Source organism: Cyprinodon tularosa, unplaced genomic scaffold (genome assembly GCF_016077235.1).
Source record: "Cyprinodon tularosa strain WSP-4 unplaced genomic scaffold, ASM1607723v1 ctg359, whole genome shotgun sequence".
Classification (NCBI taxonomy): Eukaryota; Metazoa; Chordata; class Actinopteri; order Cyprinodontiformes; family Cyprinodontidae; genus Cyprinodon; species Cyprinodon tularosa.
This window is the reverse complement of record NW_024039073.1, coordinates 1,876,116-1,899,114: the sequence shown is the minus strand read 5'-3', so window position 1 is coordinate 1,899,114 and position 22,999 is coordinate 1,876,116. Positions and strand designations below refer to the sequence as shown.

General features: G+C 36.5%; 1 protein-coding gene across 1 annotated transcript; it reads left to right on the top strand.

Moving 5' to 3' along the window:
• The first annotated feature begins 12,210 nt into the window (after positions 1–12,210).
• mrps5 (mitochondrial ribosomal protein S5) lies at positions 12,211–21,489 on the top strand. Its single transcript, XM_038295689.1, has 6 exons — positions 12,211–12,300; positions 12,621–12,667; positions 12,929–12,986; positions 19,278–19,340; positions 19,479–19,615; positions 21,188–21,489. Exons 1-6 carry the CDS (start codon positions 12,228–12,230, stop codon positions 21,410–21,412), a joined length of 603 nt encoding a protein of 200 aa, XP_038151617.1. The 5' UTR covers positions 12,211–12,227; the 3' UTR covers positions 21,413–21,489.
• The last annotated feature ends 1,510 nt before the right edge of the window (positions 21,490–22,999 follow it).

The following is a 22,999-nucleotide window of genomic DNA, read 5'->3' as shown; positions in this document are numbered from 1 at the left end:
AAATTGTTGAAATCAGTTGAAAACTGCGGGACTAGTTAGAGTCAGAAAAATTACAAGTGAAAAACAATAAGTGGGAATGCATAAGCATTCCCACTTGATAATAAAGAATAAAGAGAAACAGGATCTCAATAGTGTGAATGCCTACAGCATTCACACAATAATAATAATAATAAAGAATAAAGAGAAACAGGATCTCAATAGTGTGAATGCCTACAGCATTCACACAATTAAAGTGGGAGCAAGATCAAATTAAGCAATATGTCGTTTTACGGGGAGTCTAACATTGTTTTGCCATATTTACCTTAGCTAAGTAACAAAAAACTCTTTATGGCTTTACTTTGTTACCTCAACAGAATAATGCAGTATTTAATTTGTAAAAATAATTGGAAACTCCACAAAGCTAAATCATTGAAGAAGCAAAGCTTTTCTAGAAACATTTAGATCTAAAGACCTATTTTGTTTTTGTTTGTTTGCTTTTTTTATTTAACCAAGTTAAATAGTATTTTGCTTTGCTTTGGTTTTGAACAGATTTGTTTAGACTGCTTAACTACAATTAATTGGATTAATCATGGTTAATCGATCATTCAAATATCCTCAACTAATTTAGTAATCAATTAATCATCAACTGGAGCATAGAGACTCCCAAAACCTGCATTTAGCTGACAGAGCGACCCACTTAAAGCAGTAATTATACCAAAACTGTACAAAAAATAATACATAAACATTTTGCATTTAAAATAATAAAACAATTCTCTGTCAATATGCTCTATCCAGAAAACCTGAAGTAGAAAAATGTCAGTTTCACCTGGTTTAATTTCCTGAAAAGTCTTCTTTAATGAACCTTTTGTTATCTGATTATTAATGGATTAATGGAAAATCATAATCAACAAATTAATAGAGTTTTAAAATAATCGTTAATTGCAGCCCTTCTACAGATACTGTTCCTGACCATTTTCACATTCGTCATTATTTAGAGGCTTTTTTTATTTTTATTTTAATTGAATATTTTAGACCATGATTAACTAGCTAATTTATGATTTTGTTTTTGTCATTATTCAGATTTTTGAAACTAAGCCAAATTAAGTTATGTCAATCAAAGAAAAAGAAACTTGATTAAAAAAAACATAACCCAGACAACTGTAGCCTCAAACCTCAGGCTACAACTGCATGACTCCACTCTGCACTGAATTAAAAGACTACTGCATATATGTGAATAGCATATGGATAAGTTACTCTCAACAGACATTTAATTTAGATTCTTTGTTCATCATGCAGAATTTCCCCTTAATTCAATTAGCACTAATGGGCCCTAGCGAACTAATGAGAGGAATGCCACAGGGTCACATATACACACAAAACTTCCAGCTATGCTTCTGTGCCACTCATTTACACACAATATAATGCAAGAGGATGTGATGGGACTAAGCTTTGCATTATTAATGAATGCTATATAGCTGGTTATAATTTCTTTATATTTTATATATTTCTCTAGTATGCTTTTGTTATGCTTTTCTCAGCTGCTACATAATCAGACAATGCATACTAGTGTGTTTTACATTGACAGTCTTCTCCAGCTCTCCTGTCTACATTAATAAGAATGGTGTCACAGACATTAGACTTCCCTTTGGAAGCCGACGGACACTTTTATGGTGCCATCAGTTTCTATAAATACACCCTTCACAGTGGTTTGTGTGTGTGCCACTATAAATTTAAGCCTAATGAAATGGAAGAGGCTTACTGGAATAAAAGGCTTGTCTCCCAAGGACGATGAGGCTGCATTAGTGAGCTGGTCCAGCGGGAGAGGAGCAAGCAGGGAGGAAGAGGAATAAAAAAGGGGGACGTGAAGCAAGACAATTTAATATGAGTTTGGAAAATAAAGGCAATAAGCCACAAAGTTTAACTTTCAATTTAACTTGAACGTAAGTTGGACTTAATTAGGGCTGCACCTAGCAATTATTTAGCTAATTGATTAATCTGTCAATTATTTTTTCAATTAGTGATCGGATAGCCGAAGGTTCCTTATGAGTTTTGCAGAATGAAACCATCCATTTGTCAAGCTTATCCCTGCTGGTGCCTATCTCCAGCTGTCTACAGGCGAGAGGCGGGGTACACCCTGGACAGGTCGCCAGTCCATCACAGGGAAACACAGTGACAAACAACCATTGACGCTCACACTCACACCTAAGGAGTATTTAGAGAAGCCAAATTACCTTACAGTCAGGTTTTTGGTCTGGTGGAGGAACCTGGATTTCCCAGAGAGAACCCATGCATGCTCCACATGCACATGGGAAACTAAACCTCTTCAACTTGTAAGTTCTGGTAAGAGCATGTTGACAAAGAAAAATTTTTTTTTAAATCTTATTTCTTTGGTTTTGGTGTAATTACTGCTCTAAGTGGGCCGCTCTGTCACCTAAATTTATGTTTTACAGTCTCTATACTCCAGTTAATGATTAATAGATTACTAAGTTAATTAAAGATTATTTTAATAATCAATTAATCACAATTTATCTGATTAATCGTTTCAGCCCTATACTTAATTTCCACACAAAATTATCCTTCAGTACTTTTTAGTACTGACTGGCTCACTCTTTCTTTCTGCCTCTTTCTACCAGAGGCAAAAAATGTGCATAAATCCACTTAAGTAAAATACCTTTGACAGTAATCAAAACAGGAATACATGTTAACATTCATGTTTGAATCGGGAAGCTCTGCAGCGTTTGTATGTCTGTCTATAAATCTTATCAGCATTCAGTAAATAATATATGTGTCCTTATAAAAAACATTCAGTTTAGCCCTTCTGTTTTGGTACATTTACCAAACTAATATAGCATTTTGAACTAATGTTGGCATTGCAGCATTCAAGCAGGCCATAGTTCTGCACAGCATGACAAGCTGTTGGTGGTCCTGATAGGTTCTTCTAACTCAGTAGGATTTTCTAGTGGATACGCTTTTATGGTATATTCTAGTACATCATGTACATGGGATTGTCTAAATTTTAGAACAACTACAAAAACTTTTGTACTATGGCCTTTACACAGTATAATCAAACAGATTTCTAAACCGCAACGTTTAGAAATCATGTTTCTAAACGTTGTTCTGTTCTAATGTAATGAGCACATATTTTAGTTTTGCTCGTATGTACTACACAACCTTTAAACATGTTTCAAGGTCTGGCATATTATTCAAATTATTATGTAGTTTAATTGTATGCAATTGAATTACATTTAAATATCTGATGCAATAACATTCATGTGTTAGCAACGTTTGTTTAGGTTTCCTCCAGAATATGATGGACATTTCTATTTGTGGGCAGAAATGGGCGCACACTGTGGTCTGGGAGTACAGAACTGTCCCCACAACACATACAGTTATATTTATCAGACTCTTTATTTTCACGAATTCGATACTTCTGATGCTCCACAAACAGATGATGGCTCATGTAATTGCATAGTCCATAAAAAAGCTGTCATAAAACTTCTAAGTTCTTCATACTCACCAAATAGCATTTTACTAGGTAAGACCTGGTGCTCCATGGTGCTCTCTTTTTTCCTTTCCAATGTTATACTCTGCTCTTTCTGACATGCCAACAGCTTGTCCTGGCAAGCCTACATTTATGACGTCACATCAGATCTCTCGCCTGACATTACTATTTCTTAGTAATCAGTGGGTGAAATGGACGTACAGAGAACGGGCGAATTCAAACGAAGCCCCAAGTTGACCTCAATTCGGGGATGTTGCCTTATTTGGTTCTGGCCTGTACTTTTGTCACGCCCTGAAATTGACATACAGACCAACCTACTGGTTCACTGGCCCACGGGGGGTGGGTTATGAAGTGCTGGACCGCTGAATGGACCAGACCTTAGAAGAGAGCCATGAGCTGCCCGTCCTCAAATGGAGGAGGGGCTACTGTCATCGGGTCGGGTTTGGTCGCTCCGTCCCCCACTGGCTCCCTGCCCCCGTCCGCCGGGGTTCCCAGAGCTCACAGCTCAGTTTGAGTGCCCGGTGTGTTTCGACTACGTGGTGTACTGTAGTCAAAAAAATCCCTGACAATTTTGAAATCCCAGCCGGACATTTTTTTAGGTATGAAAAGTAGGACGTCCACGAAAAGGAGGACATCTGGTCAGTGGGTGCTAGTTGCTATGATGCGTCTTTGCTCAGCAGCTTCGCTCGTTTTAAACCAACCAATCATCTAAATATTCATGAGCATACCATAAAGGAAGAAAACCTGTCGTTTCATTCTAGGGCTTTTAACCAGGCTTGCATTAGGGCGCATAGAACAGCAAATATGTCATTTTCAGCCCAACCAATGTTACACACCCTATTCAGAGACCTTAAGGACCAGCACCAGATACCCTATAGAATCATTCTATGACCCCTTTAAAAGTAGGTCTTTGTGGATTGCCAGGCTGGTGCAGCATGATCCCAAAATCAGAGCCTTCATGTTACATTCGGAGAGCTTGAACTTGTTTTTCTTTTGCACATTGAGTAAAGTAATAATAACAATATGAGTATTTCTCCAGCTGTCCCTCTACCTTATCAGTAAATATGATGCCAGTGGTTGTCTTTGACAGCGTGAAAAGAACTGCAATTTGCTGTAGGTTGGAAAGATTTATTATATTTTACTGCAATGGGGGAACAGAGCATATCAGAACCTATAAGAGCCTAGGTTGTACTTTTTGTATTAGAAAAGTTTTCTGTTTGCCTTTTTTTTTTTTTTCTCCTAAAAGCTTAAAGAGAAACAGGCTGTAATAGAAACTGCAACCACACAGCAAAGGGTAATCCAATAATTGGATGCCTTCCATCAGTGCATTTAGTAAAAAAAGAAAAGAAATTAATAAGTACCCCCCTTAATGCCATACAAATACATGAAAGAAACAATTCAAAGTTTTTATAGAGATCTATCTACAGATCAATAATAGTCATTAATCACTAGTAAGTAATGAATATTATATATAATTTTATTGTATTGAAACTGAAAAGAGCAAAGCCATTTCCAACTCATATCTACATGAGTCAAGTTCAGTTTGTCTTAAAGCCTCTAATATTAACATCAAATGGTGTTAACATGGAAAAGAAAAAAAATACTGAAATTTTAAGGTATAAAATAAAACAATCTTTAAAAACAAACAAAAAAAACCCAAAGAAGCGATGACTCTGATTTAAGATTTCAGTAAGCTTAGGTTTTCTGTGAATATATTCTCAGCATTAAATATATTGTGGAGGACTTTCCCGTATTTTTTAAAAATATAGTTGCTTTTAATAGCTGCTGTTCTCATAGCCAATACATGCTTACTGAGCCCGAACATCAGCCTTAACCCCTAAATCCCTTAATTGCTTTATAAAGTGGGGACTATATAGTGGACTTTATTGTGGTCACGGAACTCTTCCTCCATTGCACGGTGCTTACGCCATCTTTGTTATTATTCCGCTGTTTGGTAGGGACAGTGGGCCGCTGTGACAGCAAACCCCATAATGCTTTGTGAGGGGAGCTCACTGCGCAAAACATTACAGGATATATCTACCTCTTTTGAGGCCTTTTTTCTCATACACTTCGCCGACACTTTTTATCTTACGACCCTCTGCCATTTTCACAGAACAGCAGTAAGAAAGGTGAGCTTCAATGACTGGCTGAAACTGTAGCTCACCACTTATAAGCCTGAAAGTGCACATGCGCAGATAAAGATGGCAAACGGGATGAGCACATAGGACAGCCTTACATAAACGTATCAGAATGATTGACAGTTAGAAAGACCACTTATTTAGATGATCCACCCAGAATTAAAAGATCTTCCTCTATACTTTAAGCCTGGTTGTAACAAAGTCCTGCCATTTTAGCCATATTATTTTAGGTGTGAAAAAAGCTAAGCCACAGGTGATTTTTTATGAAACTTGGGAGTGGATGAATTTAAAACAGCTTGGCAAAGGAAATGTTAGGAAACCCAAGAGTCTTCTTCAGTTCTAGCTGATGGTGGGAAACACTGATATTAATATACTGTAGGTGTAATTAGAGTTGTAGTTGGAGCTGTAAAAGTGTAAATGCACATCAATGCAAAGGTTTTTGACGACATTTAAAAGCATGATTAAAACATACTTTGATACCTCTCAGACCTCATGTGAGCTGTAATTTGAATGTTATTTTGTTTTCCGCTCAAGCGGTTTCTGCTGATTCTCAAAAGGTCAGGAGACAGCTCTACTCTCTGTGATCACCTGTCTACCTCTAACTCTGTGTGCTTGAAGAGATTGAACAAACAAACAAAACAAACCTTTGGATTTTATTTTACTGCTGTAGACAAAAAACAGCAAAGCTTGAATTCAAATGTGGTTTTCCGCTACAGAGACGACACTAAACTTCTTTGAACAAATAAAGTTTAAAATTACTAAACATAAAAGCAATGTTGGGCTCTCTTTATTCTTATTGCAACAATAAATTGAATAAATAAATTTAAAAAAACATAAAAGCAATGACAACATGTTTAGCGTCCAAAAAGAAAAGGCTGGAGAAAAAATGACGGACACAGATGGTGGAACATATCATGCATTCCACTGTGCTGTATTAAACCCTCCCTGGAAGATGTCTATATATTTAATTGAAATCTTCGGTCTATAAAGAAGATGTGTTGGGGCAATTTATTTATTACGTGGTTTCTCCAGATAAAACTTGTCCTGTGAAACTATGTTTATTCTAGTAGTGCTTTATAGGATGATTTCTAGTGCTGTATTATACTCTCCAAAGTTGTATTTATACATTGTATTTGTTTCCTACTTTTAATCCCTCAAAAATATCTGTTGCCTTAATTTTCCTGTATGATTTTAATTTATCCTATTTATTGCAGCTGTTCAAAGCATTGATATTGACAAGTCATTTCTAAAATAAAATAAAAAATGAAAAGTTTATACAGTAGATGGTTCCCATGACATCAAGTCTGCTTTACTTCAGCACAATAGCAACATTGTTGTAGTGCAAAGAACCACAATGGTTGCGTATTGGGTTCAGGGGTGTACAAACAACAATCAATAAATGGTAAAGAAAAGTTTCTATTACAAACCAATGAGAGTAAGCATCGAGTGTAGACGAGTGTTGTTGGCTGATGTAAAGAGAAAATGGAAACTACCTGGACATAGATTGGCTGTCTTCACTTTATTAGTCGTAAGGACATTTTCAGATGTCTTAAAATAGCTGATATGGTTAAGATATTAAAAAATGTAACGCAACAACAATGTAAACAATGGAAAGTAGAACATAAACACCTTGTTATTACTAAGTACACACATTTCTGTAAAAAACATCCAGGTCATGTGAATTTTACAATATTTCCCATTTCTGGACAATAAATGAAGACCATATATGCATAAAAATTGATGTAAGAAAATTACTTTCAGAAAAAAGCAACCCCCTTTTACTTAGCCCACATATTGAATTTGTCCACTTAATGCAGATCTATACTATTAAAAGCTATATGTATCTCATCTCCTTTAAAGACCACATCATCTTGCCTGTTTCTGCAATCCATAAAAACAAATTAAATAAAATACCCCTTTAATAAAACTTCCAATACTGTTCCCATGTCAGGCCATCCATTGGTATCCTGCCAATATGGAGCCTTTCCGAGTCACTTTCTTCCATTTCCAGCCTTGTGGGAACTATGTTTTGTTCATTTCTACATGGGGACCACCACACAGTATTTGTGCCCAGGGCCTCCAAATAGCTAGCGCTGTCCCTGATCTTATCTTGTGATTAAAAATATGTCACAGGCATCTGTGCCTCTAACAAATTTTCACAAAACCCCTGGTTTCCTATTCGGATGTCCTAATGCTAACTTACAGAGTCAGACCTTTGTTTTCTTGTGTAGTGAAGACCTACTCAGAGTGCTGCTGTTATTGGCCAACTGTGCTCCAGCTCATTTGGGTCCTTTTGGAGCATGGTAAACTTCACAGCTATGATCATAGTTATCCTCAATTTTTCATCATTCTTTCTTAACACCTACAGCCACATGAATGTATGCATGGCAGGCATTTTGTTCCAAAGCAGTGAGTTTCTTTTTTTAATCAATAAACCAGCTACAAGCTGTGAACTGCAGAGAAGATAGAGGACTGGGATATGGGTAGAAGTCCCAGTTTGCACTGCACACAGGAAAAAGACCTTAAGACCATCCATTTTCTGGCTATTTTCTTTTGGTTGCATAGAATACACCCAGAGTAAATGATTATATAAAGAGAAACACAGGTGTTATAGCAGAGTTAGATTTAACTTATAAACATCACCATAACAAATCCACCTAATTGATTTATCAAACTCTGATTTTTAATTCTTAAATATAAATTTTTAGAATTAAGTCCCTCTTTAACTTAAAGTACATTTTACTTTTTCGATTCAAGTAATTACTAATTATTATCATCATGTTTAGGCTTTGGTACCAGACTATTGCATGGTCTTTTAAGAGTGCAGCTGTGATGACAAAGCTTCGATCATGCTAAATATTTTATAGGAAATAAACTGCTAGCACACAGAGAGATGGTTTAAGACTAAAAATTTTGCAGAACAGTGTACAATTGGTTTATAAGTAAAACAAAGCAAACATCAGCTTTTAAGAAGAAAAAATGGATGTCTGGCACTCTAACAAAGTAGTTTGTTTAAAATGAAAAGAAGGAATGACAGAGTTAAAGTGAAACAAGATCAAAGTGATGTTCATGGCCTCGCTCCAGGTACAGCAGCCTCTTGGACAGGATTCAGTGGTTTCATTAACGGAGATGGAGCCTCGTCAGTGACAGCACAGGGCTTTTTTCTTTTTTTTTTCTTCTCCTATGTTTTTCCCTCCCCTCCTGAAGTGAAGAACCTTGGAAGTTTTGCTGCAAGTGAACATCCAGCTGGTAGTGCAACTAAAACTTTAGCTAAACTTTTAGATAAGATGTGTGCTTTCTCATCTCTTGGGGGGAAATTACATAAAAGTTGCAACAATAAAAATTAAACGATAATAATGTAAAATCTAGCTCTAAAGCTCTTAAGTCGTTCTCTGCATATCAAACAGTAATGTCAGATTTAATAACTGTAATTTTCATACCGTGTTTTGTCATTTAAATCCTCATCTTAATGTTTGCATTGTATGGAGCGTGAAATTGTTTTGTTTATTATTTGTACTGCTTTTTTTAGAGCAAATTTGTAACATAGTTTGCTCGGACAACACATCCTTACTGTATTTCATATTTTAGGTTTCCAAAAAAACACTGCAAACTATAGAAAATTGACATTAAAAACGTTCTAGAAACACTTACTTTATAGTTCTTTAAAAACAAATTATAAATAGAATAAAGTATCTTGCTTACTGCTTATTTAGGTTGCTACTTCATGTAAACTTGTGTTACAGTTAAAATCCCTTAACGTTTGCAAAGGTGAGAAAAACATACATGGTTTGCTGGAAGGATGCATGGCAATGCAACTGTAAAGTTGACATCTTTGTCAGATTCTTTGTGATTTCATATCGCCTTCGGTTCCACGTGCTGAGATCATCACTCCCCCGCGCCCCAACTTATAGACAGATACAGACAGACAGGGAGACACGACTCAACAGATTGAGGAAAAACAAGCAAATAGGCAGTAGCGAGAGCAAGATAGAAACATCCTCCCACCGGCGTTCTGTCGCTCATCCGACTAAGGAAGAAAAAAAAAGAAAGAAAAAAGCATTGCCCATCTGCTCTGCTGCAAAAGCTCCACCATGGCTATGCTTTCTCACCTACAGTGACAACTGTATCCAGGAGCTCCTCATCATCTTCACAGACGTCAGCAATTTTAGCCTAGAGCAACACTGAAACATGAGAACTAATAACTTGATGTAATCTGATTTGCAAGATGTGTGTGAAACACCATCTGTGCAGAAACCTTGCCATCTCTTTATCCTAGATTCCAAACAAAACAGGATGTGACAAATGCTCATAACAACCCGTATGTATCAAACAATCACAAATTCCTGTTGGATATTATGACCAAAGCATCATATAATTGTGCCTTTTTTGTTTTTTCAACCATGAAAGTAGAAACATTGGATTGTTGCAGGAATGTTTCGGTGTGTGCTGCTGCCCTGACCCCAATCCTCCTTCAATGGCCCTTTGGTTAAATTATAAACCATTCACTGAAATATTATTGTTGCATAACTGGTGATGCTGAAGGCTAAGCTAGACTTTGGATAGCCTTCAGATGAAATGCAGCACAGCCCTGTCACTTGTTCTCTCTGTTGAGCATGAACACACCAGAGCAAGTTGCAATTTGTGGCTAACATGCTTAAAATCGCTTGGTGCTATATGTTAAAGCTGCTCTATAAAAAAAAAAAAAAAGAAAATACATCGGAAAGCATACATTTACTTTTAGGTTTTATAGGACTTTAACTCTTTGAAGCCCTTTTTTTTTTTTTTTTAAGCAGTGTCTTTAATAGTTTGTTTTATCTTTAACACACCAGGGATAGCCTTATCGTTTGAGATTACTTTTGCCTACAGTCTGATATTATCAAGGTTTGCAGCTGCTTTCGCTTAAAGATTTGTTTCCTGCTGTCAGAAGTAACAACAGATCAGAAAATCATGACATTTCGTCTTTCTCAGTGGTAAAATAAAATATGGTGTCATTTTTTCTAATTAGACTTCCTTTCATTAATGGGATTGCTTTAAGTTGCCAGTGACAGAGGCTTCAGTTGCAAGCATTCCTTTGGAACTGCACATCATTTTAGACGTATTTTTGCCATAGGCAAGGTGTATTAATGTGTCACAGAAATGGAACTATGCTTTATCTACTTGACCTGTCACAAATAGTTTGCTCTAAAGGGTCAAAAGGGAAGATGGCTCAGACCATATAACCACCGCAGATCATATAACAAAATGTAATCCACCCTGACCTCAGAGTCAAGGTTACAGAGAACTGTGAGCAATGACTTTAAAGTAATGACGCGAAGTCAAATGTATAAAAATTCAATTAATTAGTTCATTATAACGTCTTTAAATGTATATTCAAATCGGCGCCCTAATCTTCCTAATGAACTCAGTTTAATAAGCTAATTTGTCTAATGGACTGTGTTTTATGTACCACTCCGATAAGGAGCAGCTCAGTTGGGAAACCATAACCCAGCATTCCGTCTCACTTTGGGTTTCTGTACAGGTGTGTGTGTTTTCAGTTTGTGTCATACTTCATGCTGTTTCCCTGGGAGTCAGCATTATGGCTGTGTGTCATCAAGGCGCCGTGCAAACTCATCATTTCGCACATCATGCACTTTTATCCCCCCCCCCATCACGTTTATTTGGAAAACGCTTCTGTATGTTTGGCTGCACATTCATCCTGTTGAAGGTTATTGGCTCAGAATAAAATACCTTTCACCATAAACATAGTTTTTAGGCATCTTCTTCTTTTTTAAATTTGTTTCATATGTTGGGGCTATGTTCTACTGCATTGTTTATTTCCCATTTCAGATTAAATCAAGTTTCTTACTTAATCTTAAATTAATTTTCCTTCTCTACTTGTCGGTTGTTTTGCAATTTTTTTGATTATATCTCCCTTTCCTCAAGTTTCTCATAATCCTTTGTATCCTTCCGTTTGTCCTCCAGCTCTCCTCTGCACAGCTTCTTTAACATTTATTCCTTTTTCATACCATTTTATTTTTTCTCCTATATCAACGCTGCCCCCTAGTGTTTTCAACATAATATTCCAGAACATATCGGTTACACCAGAGAATGTGTTGTTTTCTAACTCATTCATAAAATAGACCGACTTGATGGCAAACACACACTAAACATTGCTTTTGTCAGTTAACAATCATTAAAGTAAGTTCATTTTTTATCTCACTGACTAAAAATTTTATTAATAGGATTAAGAAGGATGCACTTTATTAATTTATTTATATACATATTGAATATTAATGGATCTAAAATTCCAATTGCAACTTTCTTATAATTTTAATGACTATTTTGACTGTTAAATAGCTAAAGAACTGCTTACAACTAGATGAATACATTCAGGGTTGTGAGAATTGGTTCCTGTAAATGTCTAAGATCTGCATCTGCAGAGTCCTTTTTAAAAGTCAACATGATGCAATAAACTATCCTCTTCTAACTTTTTGCAGACATACTGTTCATACTCTACCCCCATGTCTCGTGTTTTTAAACAAAGAAATCTTTAAAAGCTTTCTGTTTTCACGTTACCAGGTCTTCATGGATTTGCTATTCTTGAATTTTAGGTTAAGAGTGTATTCAATATGACTGCGAAGGAGGGAAGGAAGAGATCCATCAGCTGTCTGGTTGCTGTAGGAAACGGCAACGGAGTGGCAGGTTTGAATCATTGAATCTTCAAGCTGATAAAGTTGATTTGATTGTTTTGTATATACAGAGAATGTTGACCAGATTTTGTATTCTGTTAACTATGAACAATATTTTGTTGAAAATGTGAAAGAAATATGGTGAATAATGGCTCTATTCACTCCTTTATTTATGGAAATGATTTGATAAGATTATCTGTTATCCTGACACTAAACGGATTAATGTCCTGTCTCAGTACTGAAGTGTGTTTCTATTCTTTTACCACAAAAAAAGCTTTTAGAGAAGAGAAGGAAACCAATTGGTAAAATTGACTTTCCTCTCTGTCCCATTAGGGTTCGCTTTGGGTAAAGCAGCAGACAGAAATGCAGCTCTGAGGAAGGTAAGAACAAAAAACATATTAGATTTAGGTTCCTTTTTCAAACTTTTTTCTCTTAAAGTTTGAACTTTAATGTAGAATTCTAATGAATTCTAACCAAGTGAAAAACACTGCTAAAAAATAATGATGCAACTGATTTGAATCAGTCAGCCAGTGTTGAGAATGTAAGGTTGTTATTCAAAACTTTATTTGCTTAATCATCAGTTATTTGAAATTATTGTAACAAACTTTTTTCCCTTTCTGTCATGCATCTTTAATTTGCAGGCAAAGAACCGAGCCAAACGGCATTTGTACCACATAGAAAGATACAACGACCACACCAGTAAGTTCCTCATCATAGCAGAGCTAATTCTTTTAATCCTGCCATCTTTACAACAATATGTTGAATGGGTTATTATGCTTGTGGAACCTTTCTGAGAAACATTATAGGGATTAAAACTTACCATACACCAGAGATGGGGACTCGAGTTTGTGACTCGTACTCGAGTCGCACTTAAGTCGCATATTTAATGACTTCAGACTCGACTTAGACTCGTGATTTCCGACTTGTGAACAATATTTTATTCCAGTGTAAAAACACTTATTCAAGTGTTTTTTGTTTTACTAACTTGACTGATCGCCGCTCGCCTTACCCGCACACAGAAGAAAACTCGAAGACCCAAACCGTGAAGCACTCAAATTCAAGTGTTTTATTTCTACAAAAAGCCACAGCAAAAGTGGCATAATAAAACAGTCCTTTTCTTCTCCTGATAAAACCTAACATTCAAGAGTTTTCCTTAAAAATCAGAGGCTGGAAGTTGGGCTCCGCTTGTTATGCTGCTTCTGGTGCGAGTGATCAGCCTGCAGCACCCACTGGCTGATCCACAGACTCTGCGGGCTCCAGCACTGTTCCACTCCCTGGCGTGCCAAACCCCTTTCCAGACCGATCCAGCTAAAAAGAGAAGCAGGGAGAACGCCAGCATCCACGCGCCAAAACCCCGTCAGAAGATATATTCCTGTTTATGCTTTAAGCGAGGGGGAGCGCTACTTACAGGCGAGGTTCCTCCTCTGCCCTAATACTCCTTACTGGGCCATCTGTGCACCCTCCTGGCGCACGGATCCCGCCTGCCTCTCCCCCGGCAGCGCGTCCGTCTCTGTCACCTGCAGATTCCGTTCTCCTTTCCTTCAGACGCCTTTTATGTCGGCTTTAATCAGCCCTTGCTCACACCTGAGCGCAGCAATTACGCAGCGCAATTAATGCACTCCGCCTCCTCAGACAACTACTTCAGTCCAGTGCGCATGGATTGTCACAAGGGAAAAACAAACCAAAACAACCCAACATGCAGGAAAAATTCAAAAGTCTAAAATAAAGGAAAACAATCATATAAAAAAGAAACATCAAAACATGCAAAGCTCAAGAAGAAAATACAAAGAAAAACAAATCATATCTTCTCTCCAAACATGCAAAGCATAAAACTAACATTAAAATGAAAGAAAACCATAAATCATATTTTCCCTGTGCAACACACTGACGTCACTGACGCAACAGTACGTGGACGGCAGGATTGTGATTGTTTTTTTTTCCACAGTCCTCATTTTCAATAAAAGAGCAGACATTTACTGCTAAAACTAGAAAAAGTTGTAACCACAAATGTCAGGAAATACTGTAAGAAAATGCAAAATTTATCTGGAAAAAAATTTTGCGTGTGCTTTTTTTTAATTGTATTTTTCATTTAGCAGTTCAAGATAATGATAATTCCATAGATATAATAGCGACCTTTAAGCTATACCGTCTCAGTGACGGAGATAAACACAAGGAGAAACAAGCAAGCACAAAAATTATTGCACTTTTTTAAATTAATCAAGTGATTAGAATTTTTTGTGCGATTAATTGATTATTGCGACAGGCCTTCTCAAGACTTGAGACTTGACTTGGACTTGAGCTCTCAAGACTTGAGACTTGACTTGGACTTGAGCTCTCAAGACTTGAGACTTGGACTTGGACTTGCAAAAAATGACTTGTGAACATGTCTGCCATACACCAATTCACGTTTTACAACTAAAACATTGTTTGATGAGTAGACTGACATATAGACTGACTGATAGTTAAATAGAGGCCAGAACTGGGCTGTTAAGGATTTGTTACCTGCTACAAAAGGATGAAATAATCAGAGTTTCTACTTCATGTGCCTACAGTCAGATCACATCACTTAAAGGGAACGTTAAAAATCTCAAGTTACTTCATTTAAAATATATTAGTTAGTGACCCTGAGTTCATTGATGTAATTAGTTGCAGTTAACTGCTGACAGATGTTGCAAGCATCCCTTCAGAACTGGCAAACATTTTCCAAATGGATTTTTGCTATAGGCAAAGAGAAAGGACCTGTTTGCCTCTGGTGATTTTCTGCACAGAGTAACACAGCCCCTAGGCTTCCAAAGGTGGTGTTTACTAACAGAACAAAGAATCTGAGTTTCTCAATGATAACATATTAACAAATTTACATACCTCATACATTTTTTATTTAGTAGGAAATACAGTTACATATGTATATTTTCTCATCAAAATAAAGTCTAATTCTTGTAATCATAATTCTTCGACAAGTAATACAATAATTGCTTACCATTTATGTGATTTATCTGGAAAAACCTACACGTATGTTTCAGAGATAAGTTTTACACATAAAGATCATGGATGAGAAAAAAAAGGTCTCTTAAATCTGACCTCTTTCCACCCTGCACCCCAGGTTTCCTTTATTTTCCTCTTGGCTCATAATCACTCTGACTCCACTTGGCTTTCTGCTGCCTCATGAATCACCCACTCATATTCATGTAAGTGACATAATCTGAAAGATGGCTTTGTAAGCTAATGAATGGGAATCAGTATGAATTGCTTGTCCCTTCTTATGGGGAAGCTTCAGTTGGCTTCTTTTGCCGCTGCTGGAGAGCAGCATCAGAAAGATTAATGTGTGAGTCATCAGCCTCCATCACACCCACCGGAGGAGAAAGTTAGCTTCCTGATTTGGACCCGAACCAGGCAGGGTCGGAGTGTGTGTGGATAGGGATCTCTGCCCTGCTTGAGTTCAGAACATCAGTGTATTTCATTTTCTCAGGTTCAGGTTCTCTCTGTGCCGCCATCTGCATCCTGTCTCTGCTGTTAGTTCTTTTTTTATTTCACCTCTTTGTCTCAACCACCTGGCACCTGGAATTTTTAGTTTCCCTCTTTCTGCATTTGAAGCTCTGTATCTAAAGTTCCTTAAATTTAACCCAAATGATGTTTTATAACGGTGTTTCCGCGGGTCATTAAAAGTCATTAAATAATTATTTTTTGAATTAAGGCCTGAACTGGCATTAAAATTCATTAAATGTGATTATTTTGGTATTTAAAATGCTTTATTTAAAAAAAAATTTTATAAAAATTTTTTTTTAAATGATATATATATATTTGCAAATATATCACAATCGGGATATATTTGGGTACTTTTGCATTAAAATAATTTTTAAGAGCATTAAAAAGCATTAAATTAGAGTTGCTCATTCCTGTATAAACCATGTATAAAGTAACATAACTGCAACAAAAGCTTTTCTGCTGAATCTTTTTTTTGCAAATAATTAAATTCAATGCTGTGTAAAACTTCTTTTTTTTGGTAAATTTCTTAACAATTCGCTAGTTAACAAACCACAACCTTTCTTATTTTTTGTTTGTTTTTTGTGTAAAGGACCAACAAAGTAGTGAAGTGGATAGAAAAAGGCACATGATCATATTTTATTGCATAATAATAAAAAAAAAATCTGAAAATTGTGACATTTTTATGTAGTACCCCATGGTCGATTCTTTGCAGAACAACATTTTGCATTGCTACATGTCAAAGTTTTTGTTACTTTTTTCAGCTTTACATGTGTAAAAAGTGTTTTTTTCCCAATTCCTCTTTACAAAGTAGGTCAGTCAGATAGTTGTAGGGCGACTATGAACAGGAAGTCTTTGACCCACATTCTCATTTTGGTCTGAACTGTTGTAACACATATACATATGAAATCATTTCATTGTAGCTCATGCTTTGTGTTTGGTTTTTGACCCTTGACCAGGTTTTCATCTCATGATTGCTCTGTATTATATCCATTATGAGAAAAGAAACCCTCCTCACAGCATGATGCTGCTAACTCTCTACAACCTGTCTGCTATGATCCTTGTTCTCCTTTTTTCACTCTTTCATTGATCAGCTGTATTCATGCTGAGATTAGATTACACTGGGTTGTAACTGTAGAGAATTCCTGGAGGTCTGCTCCAGTTAAATATTAGTTGTTTATTCCCACTATTGCCACATGCTTGGGTACAAAACCTCACATTGGCATAAATTAAACTAGTTCTACTCCAACTAGCAAAATATAATGCCCTATTCTTTGATTAGAATGTTATTGTAAACCCCTAAATATCAGTACCTCTATTCACTACGTGAAACATTTAGATAAATTACACTGAAGAAATTCTTATATAAAAAAAAAAGTAGAACTGCAGTGGTAGCTTACACTCTTTGTTTTGTTTTTGTTTGTTTTTTTTTTTTTTACCTTTTTTTTTACTTCTTAACTGGAGTTGCCATTGGTGTCAGTTGAGCTGGATGCTTGTCACTTCTTTTTATCAACAAAATCTTTTTTTAATATAAAGCTTCAGTTGTTTGCTAAGTCAGACCCATTTAAGGACACCCTTGACATGGCGTCCGCTGAGCAGTGCAGGAACTTTCGACCCTGTTCAGGAAAATGGGCTACCGGCAGATGCATCGGCCCTGAACTACTGAGATGTCAGTCTAATCATCAATCATTATTTTCATCGTAAAGGGTAAAATAAACATTCTTACTAATTTAATACAACTATAAATATCTTAACTAACGAAGATTCAGGCACTCCATCCCATTTTTCATGATATAATTATATTAATTTGCGAAACAGATTAACCCTAATATTTCTGTTTTTTTCTTTAAATTATTTCCTTTTTAGTTTTTACATAATTTTCCATACACATCAACACTCTTGGAAAAAAATACTTCCTCTGAAACTTTTTTTTCCATTATTTTATTCATTTAATTTATTTAAAGTGAAAAATACAATGTTTTTTTTTTGTTTATGAAATCCTTTACAATTATAAATATTGATCTGAAAATATAAGTTGTTCTTCAAATGTCACAGTTGTTGGCCAAAATATTTTTTTTTAGATGGAAGAAAGGTTACAAATGGTTCTTTGGATATGTTAATGCACTTCAATTGATGGTATTATATTCATAAATTGGATTTATTTTTCTTGTAAAATACAGAGTTAACAGTCGACTTAACGTTTGGAGCGTTAAACATAATCACTGTTAAAATTGTGCGCTAAATGGGCTACATCTAAGCAGGGCAACACAGTATATCTCACTGTTTAGGCTGCACAATTTGAATATTGCACGGGATAGTTTAGATTGCAGTAATTGTTAATCCTAATGTTCCAGTTGTCCAAAAGGTTCTAAAACACAAGTAATAATGAGGATAATGATCACTATCACTGGGGAAGATATTGAGATGAAACACATAATGGAAACCTATGGGTCCTAAAGGTTGCAAAAACATGAAAGTGTTGTGTATAAACAGGGAATTAGAAAAAAATGTGTATCTGATATCCAGATTTTAAAATTAAAGAATATTTAAGTACACAATTGTTTGTTCCTTTAAAGCATCAAATTTTGCTTCACTTTAATTAACACGACTTGACATTAGTCATCTTTATGTAATCCACTTGGAATATAATGAAGTTTGTGGGTCTGACAGGCTGTAAAAATACTGAGTTTTAATTATCTTGCAAAGGCTTGTAAGCGGTTTAAAATAAAAAAAAATGAATGCATTCGTCAGTCGCAGCAAGACCGAATATATCCACCTGCTCATTTCTGTCTGTTTTTGGAATAAATCAGACAGATTTAGAGTGATATTTTCTGTAGTTATTTCAATCTTCCATTTACTGGGAGATAAATTGGTTCTTATTTCAGAAGAAGAAAAAAGTTCTGCCTTGATTTTCTCACTTTGTCAGATGAAGCTGGACCTCCTGTTGCTCTAACAAATGCTTGATTCCCTGGGGTGGATGAGTCATCTAAGTGAATATGAAGTTCATATTAAGCTGAACTTTTCATTTCATCACTTGTGTAGATTTGTCTGTAGAGAACTGAAAAGAATAGTTATAAACTTTATATTTTTTTCAGTCCGTCATCAATGCGTCCTCATCTGCACTGCTGCATCATCCATGTGCAAAACTGAGTTCTTTGGTTCACACTGGACTACTCCAGGTTACAGGAACATCAGCAAGAGCTGGATTCCAACCTGAAGCCACGCATCTGCCAGCAAAACCCACTCCTCCTTGAGGGTTAGGAAATGAGTTTAAATAAGTAATCAGCTACAGCTGCTGCAGTGAGCAGGAGAGTCTCGCGTGTGGAGGGACAGCTGCTGGGCATGTAGAGAAATATGAGCCCCAAGGAGTGGTGGAAAATAAAAAGCATAAAGCAAAGTGCCTTCAGATGGAAACAACTCAAACATGTGGAGCTAGTTAGAATTTTTTGATTTGTTAATGATTTATTTTCTTCCATGTCTGATGCAGCTGTTTTGTTTCTCCACCAACAGTTTATCATGACATTGACTCCAGGTTCAAGAGGACAACTCTGCGTATGAAGAAGCAAAACGAGGGTGCGTCTGTTGCACAAGGGTTAATTTATGCCAGATATCTCACCCAGCAAATTTATATGAAATCATTCTGTGATGTTTACCTTAGCCATCCTCAAATGACTGCAGGCTGTGTTGGAGTTTGACTGCTTGTGCTTGCAGGTTATGGTCTGCACTGCCACAGGGCAGTCATCACTCTCTGCAAGCTGATTGGCATTAAGGACATGTACTGCAAAGTAGACGGGTCAGTCAATCTCCTGAACATCACTCGGGCACTCTTCACCGGATTGGCCAATCAGGTGGGATTATGTTTGAATAGCGGCAAGAAATCTCCAGAAAAATGTCTGACATATTCCTCCTTTAACGGTCTTACACAGGGTGGCCACTTATTCATTTTCCTAACCACTGAATAATAAGAAATACTAGTAACTCATGTTTTTAACTAGTTTTTTTTTTGTGTCTACATCTGGAAAATAATGTATTTACTGATGCAATCAAAACAGACCAATGAGAGCAGACTCAGCCAGAGATTGAGACGCAAAACGTATAGATATTCCCTTTTTAGGTATAGAGGGTTATAACTCTTGTATGCTTTCAATGAAAACTCAGGCTAATCTATTGATGTATTTTAAACTGTGATCAACTCATGGCCTGCCATTTGTCCCTTTTTATACATGAAGTCTAGAACAAAAGCCTTTTTTTTGCTTCCTCCATACAATGTGCTTCTAATACTCTATGTCAAGCATTTAGCATGCTGACAGAGAGTTTACATATTTTTCACATGCAATGTGCAACTGAGCAGAATACTGATTACTGCAGTAAGCCAGTATTAGTCAGGCTCAAGTTCTCCAGAAAGGGGTAAAAAAAAAAAAAACACTGGCAAACTTGCAGATCAATGAGTACAGAGACCTGAAACAGGTGAGGATCTATTGAAAAGTACCATTTCGTAGTTAATATTGTGGCATGACAAACTTTTAAAAGTTTTAACTTTTAGTTTTTATTATTTCGATTAAATTCAGTTTACTTATATAGTGTCAATTCACAACACGTCATCTCAAGGCACTTTACAGTTCACCAGATAAATTGATTCAAAGTTTTCTATCTAAGGAAAACCAGTTGATTGCATCGACTCATTGATTCGAATGCAATCCCTCACACTAAGCATGCTTGTAGCGACAGTAGAGAGGAAAAAAACTCCCTTTTAACAGGAAGAAACCTCCAGCAGAACCAGGTTCAGTGTGAGCGGCCATCTGCTAAGACTGACTGGAGTTCAAGGAGACAGAAGCAGAGATAGAAATTCTAGGCACCACTAGTAAACCTGCAGATTGACAGCGAAGTGCTCTGTTAGGGACATAAGCAACAATCTGATCTCTGATATAAGATGGAGCTTGGCCATTTAAGGCTCTATATGGAGAAGGAGGATTTTAAATTCTATTCTTGATATAACAGGAAGCCAATGAAGAGAGGTAGGATAGGATAGATAAGATCTCCCTTTCTAATTTTCATCAGAACTCTATTGGCTATATAAGAGAAACTAAAGTTCAATAGACTCGAACCTTAAACCCAAACATTAATATTTATTTTTTGAAACTTCAACAATTTAAGTTAAATGTTTTCTATATCTTTTTCCAATATTCTTTAGATTATAACACATATGAATATTTCTTTACAAACTTAGTTTTTTATTATTTTGGCAATTTTTCATCTCCATATACGAAGAAAATCATTGAAAAGCTAATTTTGCTCTTAACTGGGCTCATCGTCATTATTATCAGATACCTTAAAGTTAAAAGTAACGGTCTCCATATGAGTTGTTTTTACTGATAAATATCGTTTCCCTGCTCAACGTTTCTGCTTCAACCACCCAACAGGAAACCCACCAAGCACTGTCCGACAAGAAGCAGCTCCATGTTGTGGAGTTCCAGTCTCACCGAGGCCCGCTACCTGTAGTGGTGGCCAGCCCTAAAGACGGGGTGCGCCCCAACCCTGAGTCCAAGGATGAGATCCCCAATACCAAGCTGCACTGGGACGACGTTCAAGCTGCACAGAGAATCAAACGCTCCATTTGGGCTGGGGTGAAACGCACCGTCTGGTAGAGCAAAACACAAATTTAGTGATTGTTGCTGTTGATGTAGTGTTGAAAAGCTGAAAGGACAAACCTTTTTTCTTTCTTACACAAAAATTTGTTAATAATCTAATTTCAGAGTGAATCACCTGTTCAAATGTCTGATTATTAAACAAATGAAATTGAAATAAAGTTTGGAAAAATGATCAGGTACCAGTCAGGAAAACCCAACGGCCTAATAAAAACGTTTTGGTCCATCTTGATATTCAACAACATTAAATTGACAGTGAAATAAAGTTTCGTTCTGTAAAACTGTTGTGTGCATCTGTCTTTGTTTTGCTTAAATCCTTTTTAAAAGCCTTCAGCATTTCAGTTTGTTTTATGTAAAGGTTTCTTCTAATAAAAAAATAAATATTTGTTTCATTTATTTCAAATACTAAATTTACACTACTTTCAGGCACTAACAAAAGTACACCCAAGTAATTGGTTGGACCCTAGTGTGCTTTGATGTTTAATAATAATTTTCTATGTAATTATCCAACTTATTCAATGCCAGCACAGGAATGACATGTTATGCAAAAAGTTTATATTAGGAAATAAGCGCAGCACAAACGTTTGCTAGGATGATGATGTTATTGGCCGAAATTAAAAGATTCTGGCTTTGTCTGACAGCACTATATAGTGGTTATGCAATTTTATATGAGCGTCCAAATGTTTAGTGGATGAAAAAGTACTCAAAATTTCCTGAAATGCACCTTGAAGAGTAGTGCTAAGTTTAAATTCAGCACCTAATCTGCCACATTCATAGCCCCCTGGCCTGTTCGGTTTGGAAGACTTCCAGTTATGTGGTTGACAAATGCAGCCGCCTTGTTGCATAAGATAGAGCTGAATAGTGGTGATCATTGTAAATATTTCAATTTAATAAGTATGTGAGTATTTCCATCTTAAATCAATAAAATGATAGCTTTTGAGTCAGATATGTGGCGGATAATGTTTGGTTTATTGAAAAGTTGTATCTGTCCCTGTGCAAACGGGTTTGGCTAACGTTTAAGCACAGATTCCAGTATCTGTACTGTATGGAGACTATAAATCTGATATTCACTATAAATTCACTATAAATCTGATATTCACGACTGCTTGTTTAATGGAGTTTAACCAGCCCTAAATCAGCCTTAACCCTCAGTTTGCGCTTTCCCGCAGATGGTCCGCCGCTATTAGTGCCTTCCCAAACCACAGTGGGTAGGGGGAGTGGACCGTTGAGCCATAGCGAGTCTGCATAACTGCAGGTTTGCTGGAATTTGGCAGCAGGTGTAACAGCGGCTTGATGGCGGAGGAGATGTGTGAATTTAAATGTAATTTCCAAGATTCGCCGCGTCTTCATCACACTGACAAAAATCACAAGTTGGGTATGAGAAAAAAATAACTGAATTCCAAAAGGGAAGGTCTTCTTTGAAATAGTTTTATTTCACTGTATACATTTGTTTTAGGAAAGGGACAAATGTTATTTATGTCAGCCTCCGCCAGAGAGCTGGAGCCACGCACATGGGGCATCACTGTGTTGCCTCAGCAAAGACCGCTATCTTTTTCTATTGGAGGGAGGAGGCCCCCACTGTCTTGT